Below are 15,850 nucleotides of genomic sequence, written 5' to 3' on the forward strand. Positions count from 1 at the left end.
GAACTAAGAGCTAAGTTGCACCCAATTACAGTAATTATCTCATCCTTGGTTCCTGAGATAATTAGCTCCCTCTTTAGCCATGGATGTCACTTTGAGCTTTATCGTAACCACCCCTCGAACGTGTGGAGATGTGTTTTATTGTCCTCTACTGCGAATCCGGTTTAGAAATACTGAGGGTATCAATTAGCACTTAATACACACACTCACACAGACAAATGTTGATTTCTACCGAGTCAGCTGAAGTTTTATTAGGTTTTCAGATTCCAAAACAAGTCAAAGATTCAATTAGTCTGAACCCAGCTAACTCATACACTAAATACTGGTTTTTCTCTGTACTACTTACGTGGAAAAGGGTTGTACCAACAGCATCAGGGAAAACAACTCTGAGGACAGGTATAGGTTCAACCCAATCCATTCGTCTACAACTACAGCAACAGTTCTAGGCAATGAGAATACATATTTATGCCGATGAGCTTAGGCAACTCTAGGTCTCTACTCAACACCAATTCCATGCTGTATGTACCTCATTCTAATATATCCCAAAAGTAGGAAAATATGGAAATACTTCTCTAAACATTGAAATCAGAAAGATCTTTAATTAGAGAATTCACCCTGAAAACTTGTTTAACTGCAAGTTCACATTCCTCCAGAGATTTCCAATTAATTGAACTCGTAAAGAATTTATTGTTACCATAGGATGCCTAGCGGGCTCAATCTGTTAAGTGTCCAACTCTTGATCTCAGCTCAGGTCACAATATCACGGTTCGTGAGATTGAGCCCCATGTTGGGCTCTGCGTTGACAGCATGGAGCCTGATTGGGATATTCTCTCTTTCCCTCTCTGTGCCCTTCCCTACCCCCACACTCACTCTCTTTCTCAAAAATAAATAAATAAACTTTAAAAATTACTGTAACCATGAGTATATAAACCATAATAAGTCAAAAGTGCTTAGGGGAGACAGCTCTGTGTGGCAGCAGAGGCGAAATGGACCAGAGAGTGCCAGCAAAGTCCTGAGGGCGGGGTGAGCCCAGGAACGTAGGGGAGAAGCCTCTGCTGCGCCTGGGGATAGAGGGGGATCTGGCCGGGCTGGGAGGGGGTCCCGGCAGGTGCTGTGGGCCTTACCCAGCAGGAATGAGTGGGGCTGATTTGGGAACAGCAGAGAGGGGGGCCTGGCAAGAGGAGGTTTGGATGGGAAGAGATGCTGGATGCTTCATCCTGCCGGCGCGGGGGAGGGAGGAACAGTAGAACGACACCATATGGAAAGAAGGATCTGGTCCGCTGACGTGTGTTAAAGCCGGTGTTAATATGGTTTTCCAACGAGGAGGAAGAGTCCCAGTACGCCTGCTCGGCCTTCTCTTTGGAGCACTCGCCCCCGTGATGTGGATGGAGTGTGGTGTTGATGTGAATTATGAGACCGTTTGGGACCCGACGGCCCCTCCCGATGGCGCCCTGCAACCTGTGAGATAGGGGGACCCCAGCATGGGTATTCCCATCACATGAAAGCTCGGAGGCCTCTCTGCCATCTACCTCCTCCATAAACAGGGACGTGCCCCAGGCTGCCGCCCTCGCCCTCTGCCACGGAGTTCGGGCCTCTTCTGTTAAAGGCCTTCTGTCTGCATTTCCGCTCCATCCAGAAAATCCCCTGGCACCTTCTCCTCTTTTTCTTCTTCTTCTTCTTTAACATCTCTGGACTTTTTAGCTTCCTTGCCTTTGATCTTGAACTATTCCACAACTTCTGCTTTCCAAAAGTTTCCTTTTTTGGTTGTGAATTAGGGAGTGACGGCCTCCTCCCACCCCGGGCTAGATCTCGTCTGTTGGGCGTCGTCTGGACCGCTCCCCACCCTCTCTAGAAGCACGGTGATGCGCTTGGAGTCTGGGGCTCCCAGGTGAGCTGTGTGGGCCAGGATGCCAGCAAAACTTCCACCCTGCAAGTTCTCGTGAAATTAATTTAAATTTATTTCATCAAAAAAGATAATCGTGTCTGATCACACACAGAGTAACGTGGCCCCCAGAGTGGAGGGGAGGGCGGCAGGGGTGCTGAGGAGACAGCACTCAGGCCTAGTTCTGTCAACTGGAGTCTTGTCAGCTGAGAAGACTGATGAACCAAGAGGAGAAACATGGGGTACGAAGGGTGTGTAGCCCGCTGTCCCCGTCTGCTCAGGTCATGTGCACAAGGAGGGAAAACTTGACCTAAGTCTTTCGGCTGCAGCACCTGCCATTGAGGGAGGCTCTCACCAGCTTGCGCCCCGAGACGCGCACTGACGGCCCTTTCTTCACGGCCTCTGCTGCTGAGGTCGGCGAGTCTTTAGGAGGGACAGCCAGGGCCGCGTCCCTCTAGGGGCACCTCCCCTGTGTCCCCAGGGCCCGTGGCCGCTCCTCTGTCAGCATCTCCACCAGCTGCTGTGGCCGAGTCTGGGCAGGAGCAGGAAACGAACTCTCCTCAAGTCTCTGCGGATTGGTCACTTCTGAAAAGAGCTTCCTCTCGCGCCGGCATCCACCAGAAGCGCTGCTGCTGGCCCGTGGGATGTGACCATCCTGCCCCACTTCTAACCTCCCTCATCCTCTCTGCCTGACCTTCATGCTCCCTCTTTAAAACCCTCTCCACATGCAGCCACGTGTGTGTCGGTGAGCAGAGGCAGGACAGTGAGGACAGCGACGCAGGGGCTTCTGGGAGGACGGAGCCCAGCAGAGCCTCCCAGGGTGACCGGGACTTGGGCAGACAGCAGAGGAAACAGCTCCAGGTGAGGACAGAGAAGGTATTGAGGAGGGCATCAGGATCACCAGTGTGCAGGACGTGGGGACTGTCTTCTGTCCCACCAGAAAACCCTGTGTCCCCGGCGGCCACTTGTGGTGCTTGGAAACCACCACGTAAGGACCACAGAACACGCTTTGTCACCGTCCTGTGCTTTGTGTACATCTCCTTACTTTGGGAGATATTTTCTAAAATTTTGTTTAACGTTTATTCACTTTTTGAGAGACAGAGACAGAGTGTGAGCAGAGCAGAGGGCAGAGAGAGAGGGAGACACAGGATCCAAAGCAGGCTCCAGGCTCCGAGCTGTCAGCACAGAGCCCGACGTGGGGCTTGAACCCACGGACTGTGAGATCATGACCTGAGCTGAAGTCGGACGCTTAACCGACGGAGCCACCCAGGCGCGCCACTTTGGAGGATATTTTCTAACACTTTCTGGAAGAAAGACTCAAGGGCAGAGTTCCGTGCCTGGGATTGCAGGGCTGCGGTGGTGAGGGCGGGCTTTGCTGGCTCAGCAGCCTTTTCACGGACTAAACTCGAGCCTTTTCACTGGTCCTGGAGCAGCTGTGGGGTACAGAATGTGCACAGACCCGGCCGCCAACCAGGTGTCCACAGCGGGGAAGGCTATAGAGGTGGGCGGCCCCTTCACTGGAACCGATTCTAGAGCCTTGGCTGATAGGATTTAGGAGCCAGCAGGGCCTTGAGTCTGGCGTGGCCCACTGGGTCATGCAGCACTAGACCCAGGCTCCCCTGAATAAACCCAGGTGAGGGAACACCCTGTGATGGCTTCTGTATCTGCTGGCAAAATCCTGGTGACAGTGACACTGTGACCTGTATGCCATCCAGTCATGTTCTTCTGCCTGAAGAAGTGGCCGGAGGGAGAGTGAGGAGACGCTGTGGCTCAGACAGGTACCCGTGGTCTCTGGTTCATTTCTGGTTAGAAATCACACCTTTTGTTTATTTAACAAGTCGCTATAAAGAGGCAGTGTGCTGTAGCTGCTGAGAGCACAGACCTGCTTGGGTTCCAATCCCGACTCCTCCTCGGATTCCCTGGTGACCTTGGGCATGGCGTTTCGCGACCCCCACACCACCTGGTTTGAACCCCTGCTGACCCCTGGCCAACAAGACATTGGTCAAGTTACCCTCCCCGTGCTCGTGTTTGCATCCTCAAAACAAGGCTCATGCCTGTCTATAGCATTATTTTTTCAACTGAATTAATGTTTATAAAGCATTTGAAAATGCATGGCCAACATATGCAAAAGACAATTCAAAATGGATCATAGACCCGAAACTAAGAGCAAAAACTATAAAACCTTAGAAGAAAACATGGGGGTCAATGCTCATGACCTTGGTTTTGGCAAAGGATTCTTAGGTGGAGCACAAAAAGCACAAGCTATGAGAGAAAAAAAATAGGTAAATTGGACTTGATCAAAATTAAAAGCATTTATCCTTGAGGGTCTAGCTCAGATGTCACCTCCCCCGTGAAGCCTCTCCTAATCCCCCCAGACAGAATGGGTTTTTATAATGATGACGGTGGTCATCATCGCACAACAACATGATACAACAGCAGTAGCAGATGTGCTAGCGAGCCCATCCTTTGTGCCGGGCATTGCTTTGAATTTGCCAACTCACTCTTCTTGTCCACCTGAGACTAGGTTGTTACCGTCTCTAGTGACAGGAGAAACTGAGGCACACGGAAGCCAGCAATGGGCCCAGGTCACGTAGCACATCCTCTGCTCCCACAGCCCGTGCTCTGGACGCCCTCGTGGGGCCTGGAGCAGACTGAGCGCTGTAGAATCTGGACTCCCGCCTGCAAACGGGAGCCCCCATGGACTGCCTCTCACCCTCGCTCCCCTGCATGTTGTCGGACCACCATAAATCCTGCAGGGGAGAGAGGCCAAGGGAGACAGTCGGGTCTTGAACCCCAGACCAGACGCCTCAACTCTATTCCATAGTTAACAGAAGGCCATTTCAGGTTTTGTGTAACAGAATGCCATGATAAAGGTGGTGTTTTGGGAAAGACTGATCAGGACGGCCAAGTAGGAGGTGAACTTGGGGAGGGGGTGACAGGAGCAGGAACACCTGTTCCCAGTGGATGTGCCAGGGAGGCACCACCCACCTCAGGCTAGGTTGTGAGAAACCCCCCGGCAGGAGGGGAGTGGCTGTGTTCGCACCACGGGGGCCAGGCCAGGGACTGTGGGGGTCGCAGGCCAGGAAGGTGAGGTGCTCCCGTGGGCATCAGGACCCGAGGTGATGGCCGGGGTGCTGAACAGAACATGGAGAGTGGAGAACTCAGCCACTCTCCCCAACACCTACCCTCCCCGTGCCACCATTCACAGAGCCACACCGCGTCCCTCGCCTCTGAGCCGAGCTCCACTGGAACATCTGAAGGAAAAGGTAAAACGTCTCCCAAGCAAAACGCACTCTTAGGTACAACTTGTTTCTTTTCATTTCCTTCCATTAAAAGTAAAACCAAGGTGATAAAAGTTTTAACATCTATCACAGCAAATTTTACTCACCCAAAATATTAATTGGCTGCAGTCTGATTTAATTCAAAAATTTATTATAGGCTTAGAATACATAAAAGAAGTTAAAATCTAGTAATACATCTTACCCTTAGGCAAACTCATAAGAACAGCTACTGAAGTTAAATTAGGATGTATACTTGTGTCTGGAAGTTTTCCAACTCGTTTCGGGATGAAGTGAATGCTTTAAGCGCCAGGAGCCCAGAGCAGAAAACTAACACTTGGTGGTCCTTTCAGATCTACCGTCAGTGAGGACCATCTGGGGAAATTGCCTTTTTTTTGCATTTTCAATAAAAAAATTAATATTTCCACCGTTTCCTGTACTCTGCAAAATACCCTGTCTCTGTGGTCTCTTAAATGACACTGACAGTATGTTTTTCTAGAATTTCGTTAAAAGCCTGGGCCTGGGTGGCTCAGTCGGTTGAGCATCCAACTATTGATTTCAGCTCAGGTCATGATCCCAAGGTTGTGGCATTGAGGCCCACATCAGGCTCTGCACCGAGCACGGAGCCTGTTTTAGATTCATTTTTTCCTCTCTTTCTGCCCCTCCCCCATCTGTAAAAGAAAAAAATAAAACAAAGAAAAGAAAAGCACCAGATCTGAGTCCCGTTCCTGGTCCATATGTAGAAGTCGGCACTTGGCCAGTTGCTACCAGTGTGTCCAAAGCCTTGCGGGCACAGAAACGGGGATTCCTACAGAAACACAGGGCAGAGCCGGTCAGCACCTCGGAGAGCGCAAATGCTTTGTCTGCCAGTCGTTACTTTAAAAGACCTTAGGTTTCTCTGGGGTCACAGATCGTAAATTTGGCTACAGGTTGGAATCAAGTGGGATGTTTTCTAAAAATCCTGATGCCTGGCTCTCAGCCCTCGATACTGGTAGTGGGCTGGGCTGATGGACCAGGCAGTGGGGTTTCTAAGAGCTCTCTGGATCATTCTCGGGGGCCATCAGCATTCAGGAACCACGGACCCAGATCATCCTCTTCTCCGCAACTGGGTCACCACCACCCAGCGGGTCAGGAACAACTTTGCTTCGTGTCACCCCTTCGCCTAGACCTTGGTTCACTCAATGCCGTCAGCGGCTGTCTCCTGGCTGGTGTCCCCCACTGTCCCCTTGTCAGCACCCTCGGATGGCCAGGCCAGCCACACGGTCCCCCGTTCACGGTCTCGCTTCCTTCTCGTCGCCAGAAGACTCTCATCTGACTGTGATGCTCCTCTTATCAGGCCACCATCAAGGGCTTCCTGCTGCTGGTGGGGCACCTGCCTTCCCCGGCCCCCCCCCCCCCCCCCCGCCGCCATGCCCCTGACAGGACAGCCTGCAGGACCTCTGTCCACCTCCACCAATACCCTGTGCCCGCTTGGTCTCTGCTTTCACACCGTTTCTTCTCTGTAACCAGCTTCTCATCTCTGTGCTGTCTTCACTGAGGCCTCAGCGTGAGCAGCACTTTCTCGAAACCCTGTCACTTGCCGTAGCCCTTGAGAACTCTATGCTGAGTGAAAGACAGATATTGTATGATTCCATTTATGTGCGGTGCCTAGAGTCTCCAGATTAGTGGAGACAGACAGTGGAACGGGGTGCAGGGGGCTGGGGAGGGATGGGGACTAGGGTTTCATGGGGACAGAGTTTCAGTATGGGAAGATGGAAAGTTCTGGAAATGGTGGTGGCGATGGAGGCACGGCAGTGTGAAAGTACTTAATGCCACAGGACCGGACACTGAAACACAGTCATGGTGGCAAGTTTTGTGTTAGATGTATTTTTCTGCGATAAAAAATGTTTTGCCCATCACTTTCTCAGTGAATCCTTTGGCCTAAGTTAGGGATTCCTGTTACACGTCCCCAGAGCTGCACCTGCACCCTCAGAACATTTTCCTGGTAAAGTTTGTCTTCTTTACCAGACTCTAAGTAGAATAAAAGCCCATTCTGCGTCCCACCCCATTAATCACCTTGCCTCCTGTGATTGGCACAGAAAAGGCGCCACTACATAATTTTTAATGAATAGTGAATGAATAAATGCCAGATTGCCAGTTTTTCAGCTCACCCATCTTAATTGCTAGGAAAAATACAATAGCTGAAATAGTCAACACATTTGACGTGCAAGTGCCTAAAGTATCAGACCACAAACTGTTCACGCGTGGAAAAAGATGGCATAGGGTGAACTGTGTGAAGTCTGGAGTCTCTGATTAACCAGAAATGCACACGATACATGCGTGAGCCCCACCTGATCCTGACGCTGCCTTTGTCCTATCAGATAAATGCACCAGGCAGATGCAAACCACATCCCCAACTTCTGACTTCTTACGAGTACCCTATTTATAGCCACTTCATTGGTTAACACTGTGTTTTCTCTCTTCCCAATTAGATATTTATCTTTGAAAACAACATCTACTACTGCGCACACGTTGGGAAGCAGGCCATTCGTGTGGTGTCTACTGGGAAGGAAGGCGTGATCTACAACGGTCTCAGTGACTGGCTGTACGAAGGTGAGTCGCACCGGGTGGGGCAGACGTGGGGGTCTGGGGTCCCACTCCTGCTATGCTGGTGGGGGGGGGTGGTGGTTTCCTTCCACTTCAGCTGAAAATTAGCCTCTAGTTTCTTAAAGTTCTGCTAAATTAAAAAGACACTGTTGGAGCTTCAGGGAGCATCATGCTGTCAGGGTTGAGCCCTCACCTGGTAGCCAGGTGTGGAGGGCTTTCCAGAACCCAAGCTCCTCGCCGAAGGGGAAGGGGGCACTCTTCTGGGAGGTGTGCAAATGCAAAGGTTTCTGGACCCCCTCCCAAGCGGTGGGATGCCTTGTCTTGCCTGGGGAGGGAAAGCTGGAAAAGAAGTAACGGGTGAAGCTTTCCAGAGAAGCCAGTGCAGGTGGTTTGCTGTTCCGAGTGCATCCGCCTTGTTGGACGTTTCCCAGCACTGGTTTTCTTCTGGCGCCAGAGGACTCCAACTGAATGCATTATTAAATAACTAAAAATCTGAGCGGGAAGCTCTTCTTAAACATTTATAGTCCGTCTCCGTGCTAATGAGACTTTCGTCGTAACAACAACGATTATGTATCGATTGCTACTACGTTCCGGTCACTGTTCTGAGCACTTTCTTACCTGTTACCTCACTTAACCATCTGTCTGTCTCAGCTCGGGCTGCAGAACACTGTGGATGGGGGTGGGTGTGAACAACAAGCATGTTTCTCACCGTTCTGGAGGCTGGAAGTCCAGGATCAGGGTGCCAGCCAATCTGGTGTCTGATGAAGAGCCCCCTCCGCACTCATAGATGCTGTCTTCTCACTGTGCCCACACATGGCAGAGAGAGGGGAAGAGACAGATGTGGTCTCCTCATCCCCTTAGAAGGGCCCTAATCCCATCAGGGGGGCTCCCCCCTCATGACCTCATCACCTCTCAAAGGCCCCACCTCCCAACACCATCATGCTGGGGATTTAGGCTTCAGCGTGAGTTTCAGGGGACGCAAACATTCAGCCCATTGTGTCCTCACAACAACATTCTGATGGGAGCCGTATCATTCACACTTCCCACATGATGTAAGGGGAGCTTAAGCGATCATCCCAGGTTCACACAAAGTTAAGGAACAGGTACCGGGGAGTATCACCGTTCAAGTCCAGGACAATTCCCTTTCCACAAATCCAGGTATGGATCGGATGCTTACGCACCGGCATTGGGCTGATGAACAGCTATGTGTTCTGAGCCTACCTGCCTGAGACCATGTGGTCACAGTGACAATTCACCATGCTAGGCCGAGTCAAGGGGCGATCAAGGGATGCCCTGGGCATTACGAAGCCCAGGAAATACCATTTTTCCTCAGTGCTATGCACTGCTCAAGCCAGGATCCTGCACTGCGAGGCTTTATGCACTCTGGAGCAGAAAGCAGCTGGATATGTAAGCTTCGTATCACTCACCGTAATCTCACTGAGCTCTCTGAAGCATAAAGTTCTAGGACTTGATTTCTAAGTAAAAAAAAATAAATAAATAAGGGGCACCTGGGTGGCTCAGCCAGTTCAGCGTCCGACTCTTGATTTCAGCTCAGGTCATGATCTCACAGTCATGGGATCGATCCCTACATAGGGCTCTGTGCTGACAGCACGGAGCCTGATTGGGATTCTCTCTCTGCCCTTCCCCCACTCATGCAGACATCCACGCTGTCTCTCAAAATAAATAAATAAACATTTTTTAAAATAAGCTGAGATATAAGTTGTATACAACAAAATGCACAATCATAAGGACATACTTAGATGAGTTTGACAGATGTATATACTATGCACCCTGGTCAAGACATGGAGAATTCCATCCTTCCAGAATGTTGTCCCCTGAGCGGTCCATCCTCTCCACCCACGTCTCCTTTCCCGAGGCCATGGCCATCCTGATTTCTGTGCAGCCTGTTTTCCAGCCGGCATGCCAGAACGCGGGTGCCCATCGAGGCTGTCCTCCCCAGTGCAGTCCTCCCTCTGGGATGGTTCACTCTAATGTGGATGGTGAGGCTCAGAATGTTCTGGATTGCACTCAGGATTCTGGCCTTTGAGTTGCTTCCTGGGCCCCGGGAGAGGAAACCTTGAGGTTTTATTGTCACATCATCCTTGGCCGCCTCACATGAGGGTGTCACTGGAATGAAGAGGGAGCCAGTGTCCACTATAGGTATGTTTTGTGTGCACAACCAGCCCCATGAGTGTCAGGCCCCAAGGTCCAGAGAGGTCAGTGCAGTAGCAACCCAGAGGTGCCCCAAAAAGAAAAGGTCCTGGAGTCCTGGCTATAAGAGCCTACATGGCTCAGGACTAATCGCCTTTAAAAAAAAAAAAAAAAAATCCATAACCAGAAGATTTAAAATATCTTTTTTAGTATCTTCCTAATAAAATAAAAAGCTCATTGCTTGGCAATTCAAGTTAAGCTTTTGCTTTAGCAAATCCATTGAAAGGAAATTTTTCTTCAAGGCATTTACACGAAATTGTGTTGGTGTGATAACAGAGGCCCAAATATTTTAAATCAGTCACAGCTGATGTGGCAGCTTAAGCTACTTAGTGTTGTTCCCTGGAAGGTTCTATGTGCCGATGCTTGCGTTTCTGATGTGTGGGGGCCTGAGAGCCCCGGGGAATCTTGGTTCAAGTTTGAATAATGGGCAAACTTTCAAGACTGTCCTTTTTCTAAATCTGTGACTTAACTGTTTCACTTCTGGATGCTTCCTTTAAAAAAAATAAAATAAAAACACATACGGGCGGGGGGACACACCCTAAAATAGTGTCTGCAGAGGGCCTGACGTGCCTGGTGACGTTAGCTCTGAGAAGAATCTAGGCTGTGTCTGTGGGAAGCAACCTTACAGTCTGTGGGCTTGTTGGCAGCAAAATGCAGTATCGATTTGATTCGCTTTGTATCCCAAAAGGAGTCTTAAACACATTGGACATTTCAGGATATTGACGGCTGAGGGAGAGAGACAAGGGGGGAGACATGAGGGCTGCCGGGAGCCTGCACTGCTTGTCCAAAGGCGTGCACTCTCTCCATGGAAGGTCTGGGCCAGTTGACTGAAGCAACCTTCACGCTAGGAACTCGGCACCGTGTACCCCCTTGACTCACTGGAGTCCTCAGCCCGTGGCGGCCACCGACTAGTTTTGATCAGTGAAATGCAACCTGTGTTTTGTTGTTCTGGGCAAATGCCGTGCAGTCACACAGAATTTTGATTTTAACACAAGATTGAAAACGGCTCAATAGTGCCCTACGGCCGCTTTAAGGTTTAGTAATGTTGGTTATCTAGAAACGGAAATTAAGATCTCACTGGACCTTTCTGAGAACTCCAGTCCAGGGACCTGTGAAGAAGTCACACTTTCAGGTAAGTCCGTATTATTGTTAACACTGTCTTCACTTCCACCGTCACCAGCAGACATGTGCGGTATGGTGGTGCAGCCCAGAACTTTGGGCATGTGATTTCCCAATAATGGGACTTTAAGTCATTACGTTTTCCCTGAACTGCGAGCCATCCACACCCCTACTGCCACAGCGGTCATACGCATACTCCAAAATAACACCGTCAGTCAGTGCTATGTCCTTATCATGAAATGGCTTATACCCCATCGGGAAGCTAGGATGTGTTGGGGTCATTTGAGAACCAAGTCTTCCCCCCACCCCCCCCCCATAGAGAAGTCCTTGTCTCCTCAACCCCTCTGAGACAGCGGTGGGCATGAGAGGGAGCAGTGAACTTGGGGCACAGCCTGGAATCACTGGGCTGGAATGGTAGGCAGAGTTGAGAAAGTGGCCTGAAGGGTATTTATTTAATATGTGGTTTGGTATGGATGAAATCCCAGGTCTGAGTTTTTGTCTGAACTAGTCCAGAGCCCAAAGGTACTTGTAAGATGCGGTCAGATCTGAGGACCCTGCTTGGCCTGGCAGCCTGGCCCCGTGCAATGAGCGGGAAGAGTGTTTAATAAGCCCTCAGCCAGCTTCCCTCGTGCCCACTCCTCTTGCTTGGTTTTAGGACTCACGTGCCAGGCAGTGCTTAAGCGACAGTGACCAGAGGGAAAAGCCCATGCAGACAGCCACACCTTCCCTGTGCCCGTGCCCGGTGCTCCCTGTTGTCCCCTGTCCTCCCATTTCCTATAGCTTCTGTGGTTCCCAGGCACCGCCTCCTCCCCAGAGTCACGGTCCTCATGGCACTCTGTCCTCTGTCCACCTACCGGGGAGCCCTCGGATCCCTCTCCACTGAGCCCTGTGCTGACGGCTAGTGTCCACACGGGGGCTGGTGTCGAGGAGAGGGGCACGTGGCCAGGCCGGCCAAAGAGGCCCCCTTCCCAGAGTACATCCCAAGTTCGAGCTTGGAATGCTCTAGAAACACTGTTCACACTGTGGTCAGGCTTGCTGTGAAACAAGGCTAGAGCTTTGCTAGGCTGGTTCATTCAGTGCTGCCCATTTAATGCCCAAGCCTGGTCACGCGGTCCTCAGCTGCCATAGTCAAACTTGTGTCTGGAGACTACAAATCCAGGACAAGGCTCAGGCCTGTTTTGTAGGTCTTGACACTGTTTCCTAGACCATCCTTTATGGGGTCGGCACGCATGTCCTGGCAGTTTTTTATCTCAGTGAGGTGCTCTGAGAGAAATCAACAAAAGGTCCTGTGGGCCCCAGATGGATAAACCAGAGTTTAACGATTCATGTTTTGGTATAGTTCCATGTCTTACGGTTTTTATTCCTCGAAGAGGCAGGATGTCAACAGGGGAATGGCTTTCGTGGGAACAGACGTCATTGTGACGAGGGCACGTATGGAGATCCGTGGGGTGATTTTGATGGTGTGCACTTTCCATAGGAGAAGGTCTCTTCCCTGTTCATCCAGATCGCGCCTCACTTTCTCAGTTCTATGAAAGCAAAACAAAGCCATCAAGTAATATTTACCTTGGAGCATGCGCCATGACGTCAGTTGAAACTCACGGTTTATTAAATACCTGGTGAGCCAGAATGTCTGCTGCATTCTGTGTCGATGTTCAGGGTGTCCAGCGCCTGCCCAGTGTGTGTGACAAGCAGACGGAGCCAATTGGGACCGCCATGACAGTCAGTCTAGCGCATGGCCCTGGCCTTGGACTGGGAAAAGTAGCTGAGGGAATGTATCACACGACATCTTTTTATCGGTAAGAAGGTGTTTCCAATGCCTCCTAAGCTATTGTTTAGACTTCCTGACCTATATTTAGATAATGATATTTTGCAGTGCTTCTGGGGCCACTCCAATGAGCAGAGTCTTGACCAGATTCCTTACTATTAACTGTCTCTGAAGTACCTGGTTAGGGCACCTCAGTTGCCAGCAAACCACCCCAATAGTAGATCAAAGTGAATTTATGCACCCATCGGGCGTCATTCCAACTGGACTGTTCGTTTTAAAATAAGTTACGTGGCCATTCGTTCAACGGACTTGGAATTGTGTTCAAGTCTGTTGTGTTATTCTTCAAGCCATAGATGTGTGGTTCTTTGGACTTAGTGTCGGTTACTTCTCTGATCTTCATGATGGGACATCTTTGGTTAGACCAGGAAATCTCCGTCTGTAAACTGCCACATGCTTGTGACCGGCCTTACAAAGCCGTCCCGTGAGGGTGGCGGAGCTGTGGTTAAGAGCGGGTTTTTTTTTGCGGTGACTGTGCCTGCATTTGAACACTGGCTTCACCACTTAGAAGCTCCGTGAACCTGGATGGGTGTTTAACTCCTTGTGTCTCTGTTTTTCTTGTCTGCAAAGGAAGGACAGCAGCAATCCATGGTCCCTAAGGTCATAAAGGAAATTGAGTGAAAGCTGATGCCGTTCTCAGCACAGCACCCACGCTGGGAAGTACCACTGCTAAACCCACTGTCACTTTACCTTGTGATTTCCCCAAACAGGAAACACAGCAGGTGCCCCCTCACTTGTTCATCCAGCATGGTGAAGAGTCAGGAGCATCAATGTGTAGCTAACTTTTCCCCAACATCAGTTTTGAAAACTATGAAACTCTCCGCTCGTAAATTATTATCTGTAATATCTTTACATAGTTCCAAATCAACCTGGAAAGGCTATCTGTATAGACATGAACATGTCTTCAGCAACCTTCTCTCTTCCTTTAGAATCCCAAGCTGGATTCCCATCCCTCACTCTTCCCTGGCACCTGCCACAGAGACAGCACCACAGTCTTCTGACTTGATAAAAATCACGCTTCATGAGGGGCGCCCGGGGGGCTCAGGGGGTTAAGCATCTGATTTCAGCTCAGGTCACGATCTCATGGTTTCATGAGTTCAAGCCCCGCATTGGGCTCTGTGCTGACAGCACAAAGCCTGCTTGGTATTCTCTCTCTCTCTCTCTCTCTCTCTCTCTCTCTCTCTCTCTCTCTCTGCTCTTACCCTGCTTGCACTCTCTCTGTCTCTCTCAAAATAAGTCAACAAACTTAAAAAAAAAATCACACCTCATGAGCACTTGTAGAAATTAAATATTTTTTAAAAATTATGTTCCACTTCATCTGTGACTTCTAAGGGAAAATATAGCATGGAAGTAATGAGGAAAATATCTAAAATGTAAGCGTAATGCACTCAGTGTTCAGTGTAACAAAAATGAGCATTTTTCCTGCCTAGCCCTAGTCTCCAGCCCCATAAAGTATTAATGACCCTGACTTGGATAGCATGTAAGTGCTACCAGTAGAGAAAAGCTACACCTGTCCACTACTCATTTGACTGTGACATAGGTACAGATGAGGTTCGTTCTGTCCACACTGTCCTCATCTGTGAACAGACGCCGTCAGGTTTCCAGATCCTGGATGTCGGTCCACAGCAGGGGACCGTGATGTCAGGCGTGTGGGGGAGACTGAGACGGCCAGTCTACATCCGCTGGCTCTCCAGGGCCTTCTTGCCCACCGGGCTGGTCTGAGCGCCTCTGTGCCCCTCAGATCCCACCCTACCTCCTGCCAGCATGTCTCCCACACACATGATTCTCCCCTGTCCTTGTGGTGCTGCCTCAGCTCCAAATTCAGACACAGGCATTCTAGAAACCGTCTGAAAGATGTCAGCTTCCCAAGGAAGTCAGCTGGTCTCCCCTCCTTCACAGTCGGTCATCGGGATTTCAAACATCTCTCCACAGATACAACCACCTGATGATCCAAGAGCCACAGTAACCGTGAACCTCATTTTAATTACAAGTTTCCCTGTTTATCCCCAGAGATGAAGGAAGTGAGGGTAACACTGGGGACATGGGCGACCCTCTTACCCGGAGTGGAAGGCTGCAGGATCGCAGCTGCCCAGGTCCAGACCCCCCCCCCCAACCGGTCAACGCGAGTCGGGGTTACCCACTGAAGGAATAAGACAGGAATGTCTGACTTCCACTGGGTGCCTCCCGCATGCCGTGCCCCATGAAGAACCTCACTGAATCCCCGTAGGAAGCCTGTGAAGAAAGCACTACATTAGTCACAGCTGTGGAAAGTTGGCCTAACCAACCTGCAGGGACTCTCCTGTGGTCACACAGCCAGTAAGTGGCTCCAAACCCAACCCCCCAACCACAGGCCTCTTGTGGTACTTTTTACGTTCTATTTTTTGCATATGTAAATAGTCTTGAATCGCTGCTCGGGTTATGAGCCGACCATCACCTTGGTGTCAGCTGCTCCAGCCAGCGGCCCTTAGTGTAGCTGGCTCTGTGCAGGGCCTTCCTCAGAGTACGGACTTACCAGCCCAGCAGGCCTGAGTTTGAGTCCCCACTCTGCCCCCTCAGCCACCAGGTGCCTTGAGTAAGTCACGTATCTTTGTACCTTCCTCAAAGGATTATCATGAATGCCTATTAAATGAATGTTTCCATGAAAGCAGAGGCAGAATAAGGTAGCACCACGTGAGAAAGCTAACACCTAATACGTGTTATTATTTACGAGCACATGGATGTGAGATGCTCCATAAAGATAAACCCCCTGCCTGCCTGTCCTGCTGTCCGCGGCTGCTGATGTCTCGGGTGTGGCAAATCTCAGATGCCAGTGTGCCCAGCATAGAAGGTGTCTACCACGGACAGAAGTATTTTTAATGGAGAAGTCAGATCTGCACACCTCCAAGCACAGCGTCTCCACAGCCCGCAGCAGAGCGCAGGTGGGCACCGAGGCTGCGCAGCCCGGTTGGGGATTTC

The 15,850-nt window shown here is 50.3% G+C and overlaps 1 protein-coding gene across 3 annotated transcripts in view; it reads left to right on the plus strand.

Annotated features, from left to right (window-relative positions):
- The window catches only part of DPP6 (dipeptidyl peptidase like 6), a 941,878-nt gene that overhangs the window by 803,666 nt on the left and 122,362 nt on the right, over positions 1-15,850 (plus strand). For all 3 annotated transcript variants that reach the window (XM_040464519.1, XM_040464518.1, XM_040464517.1), the window contains exon 8: positions 7,629-7,749. In XM_040464519.1, the coding sequence (XP_040320453.1) occupies positions 7,629-7,749 (121 nt within the window). The remainder of the gene's footprint in view (positions 1-7,628; positions 7,750-15,850) is intronic.

Source organism: Herpailurus yagouaroundi, unplaced genomic scaffold (genome assembly GCF_014898765.1).
Source record: "Herpailurus yagouaroundi ecotype Mexico unplaced genomic scaffold, PumYag 483, whole genome shotgun sequence".
Classification (NCBI taxonomy): Eukaryota; Metazoa; Chordata; class Mammalia; order Carnivora; family Felidae; genus Herpailurus; species Herpailurus yagouaroundi.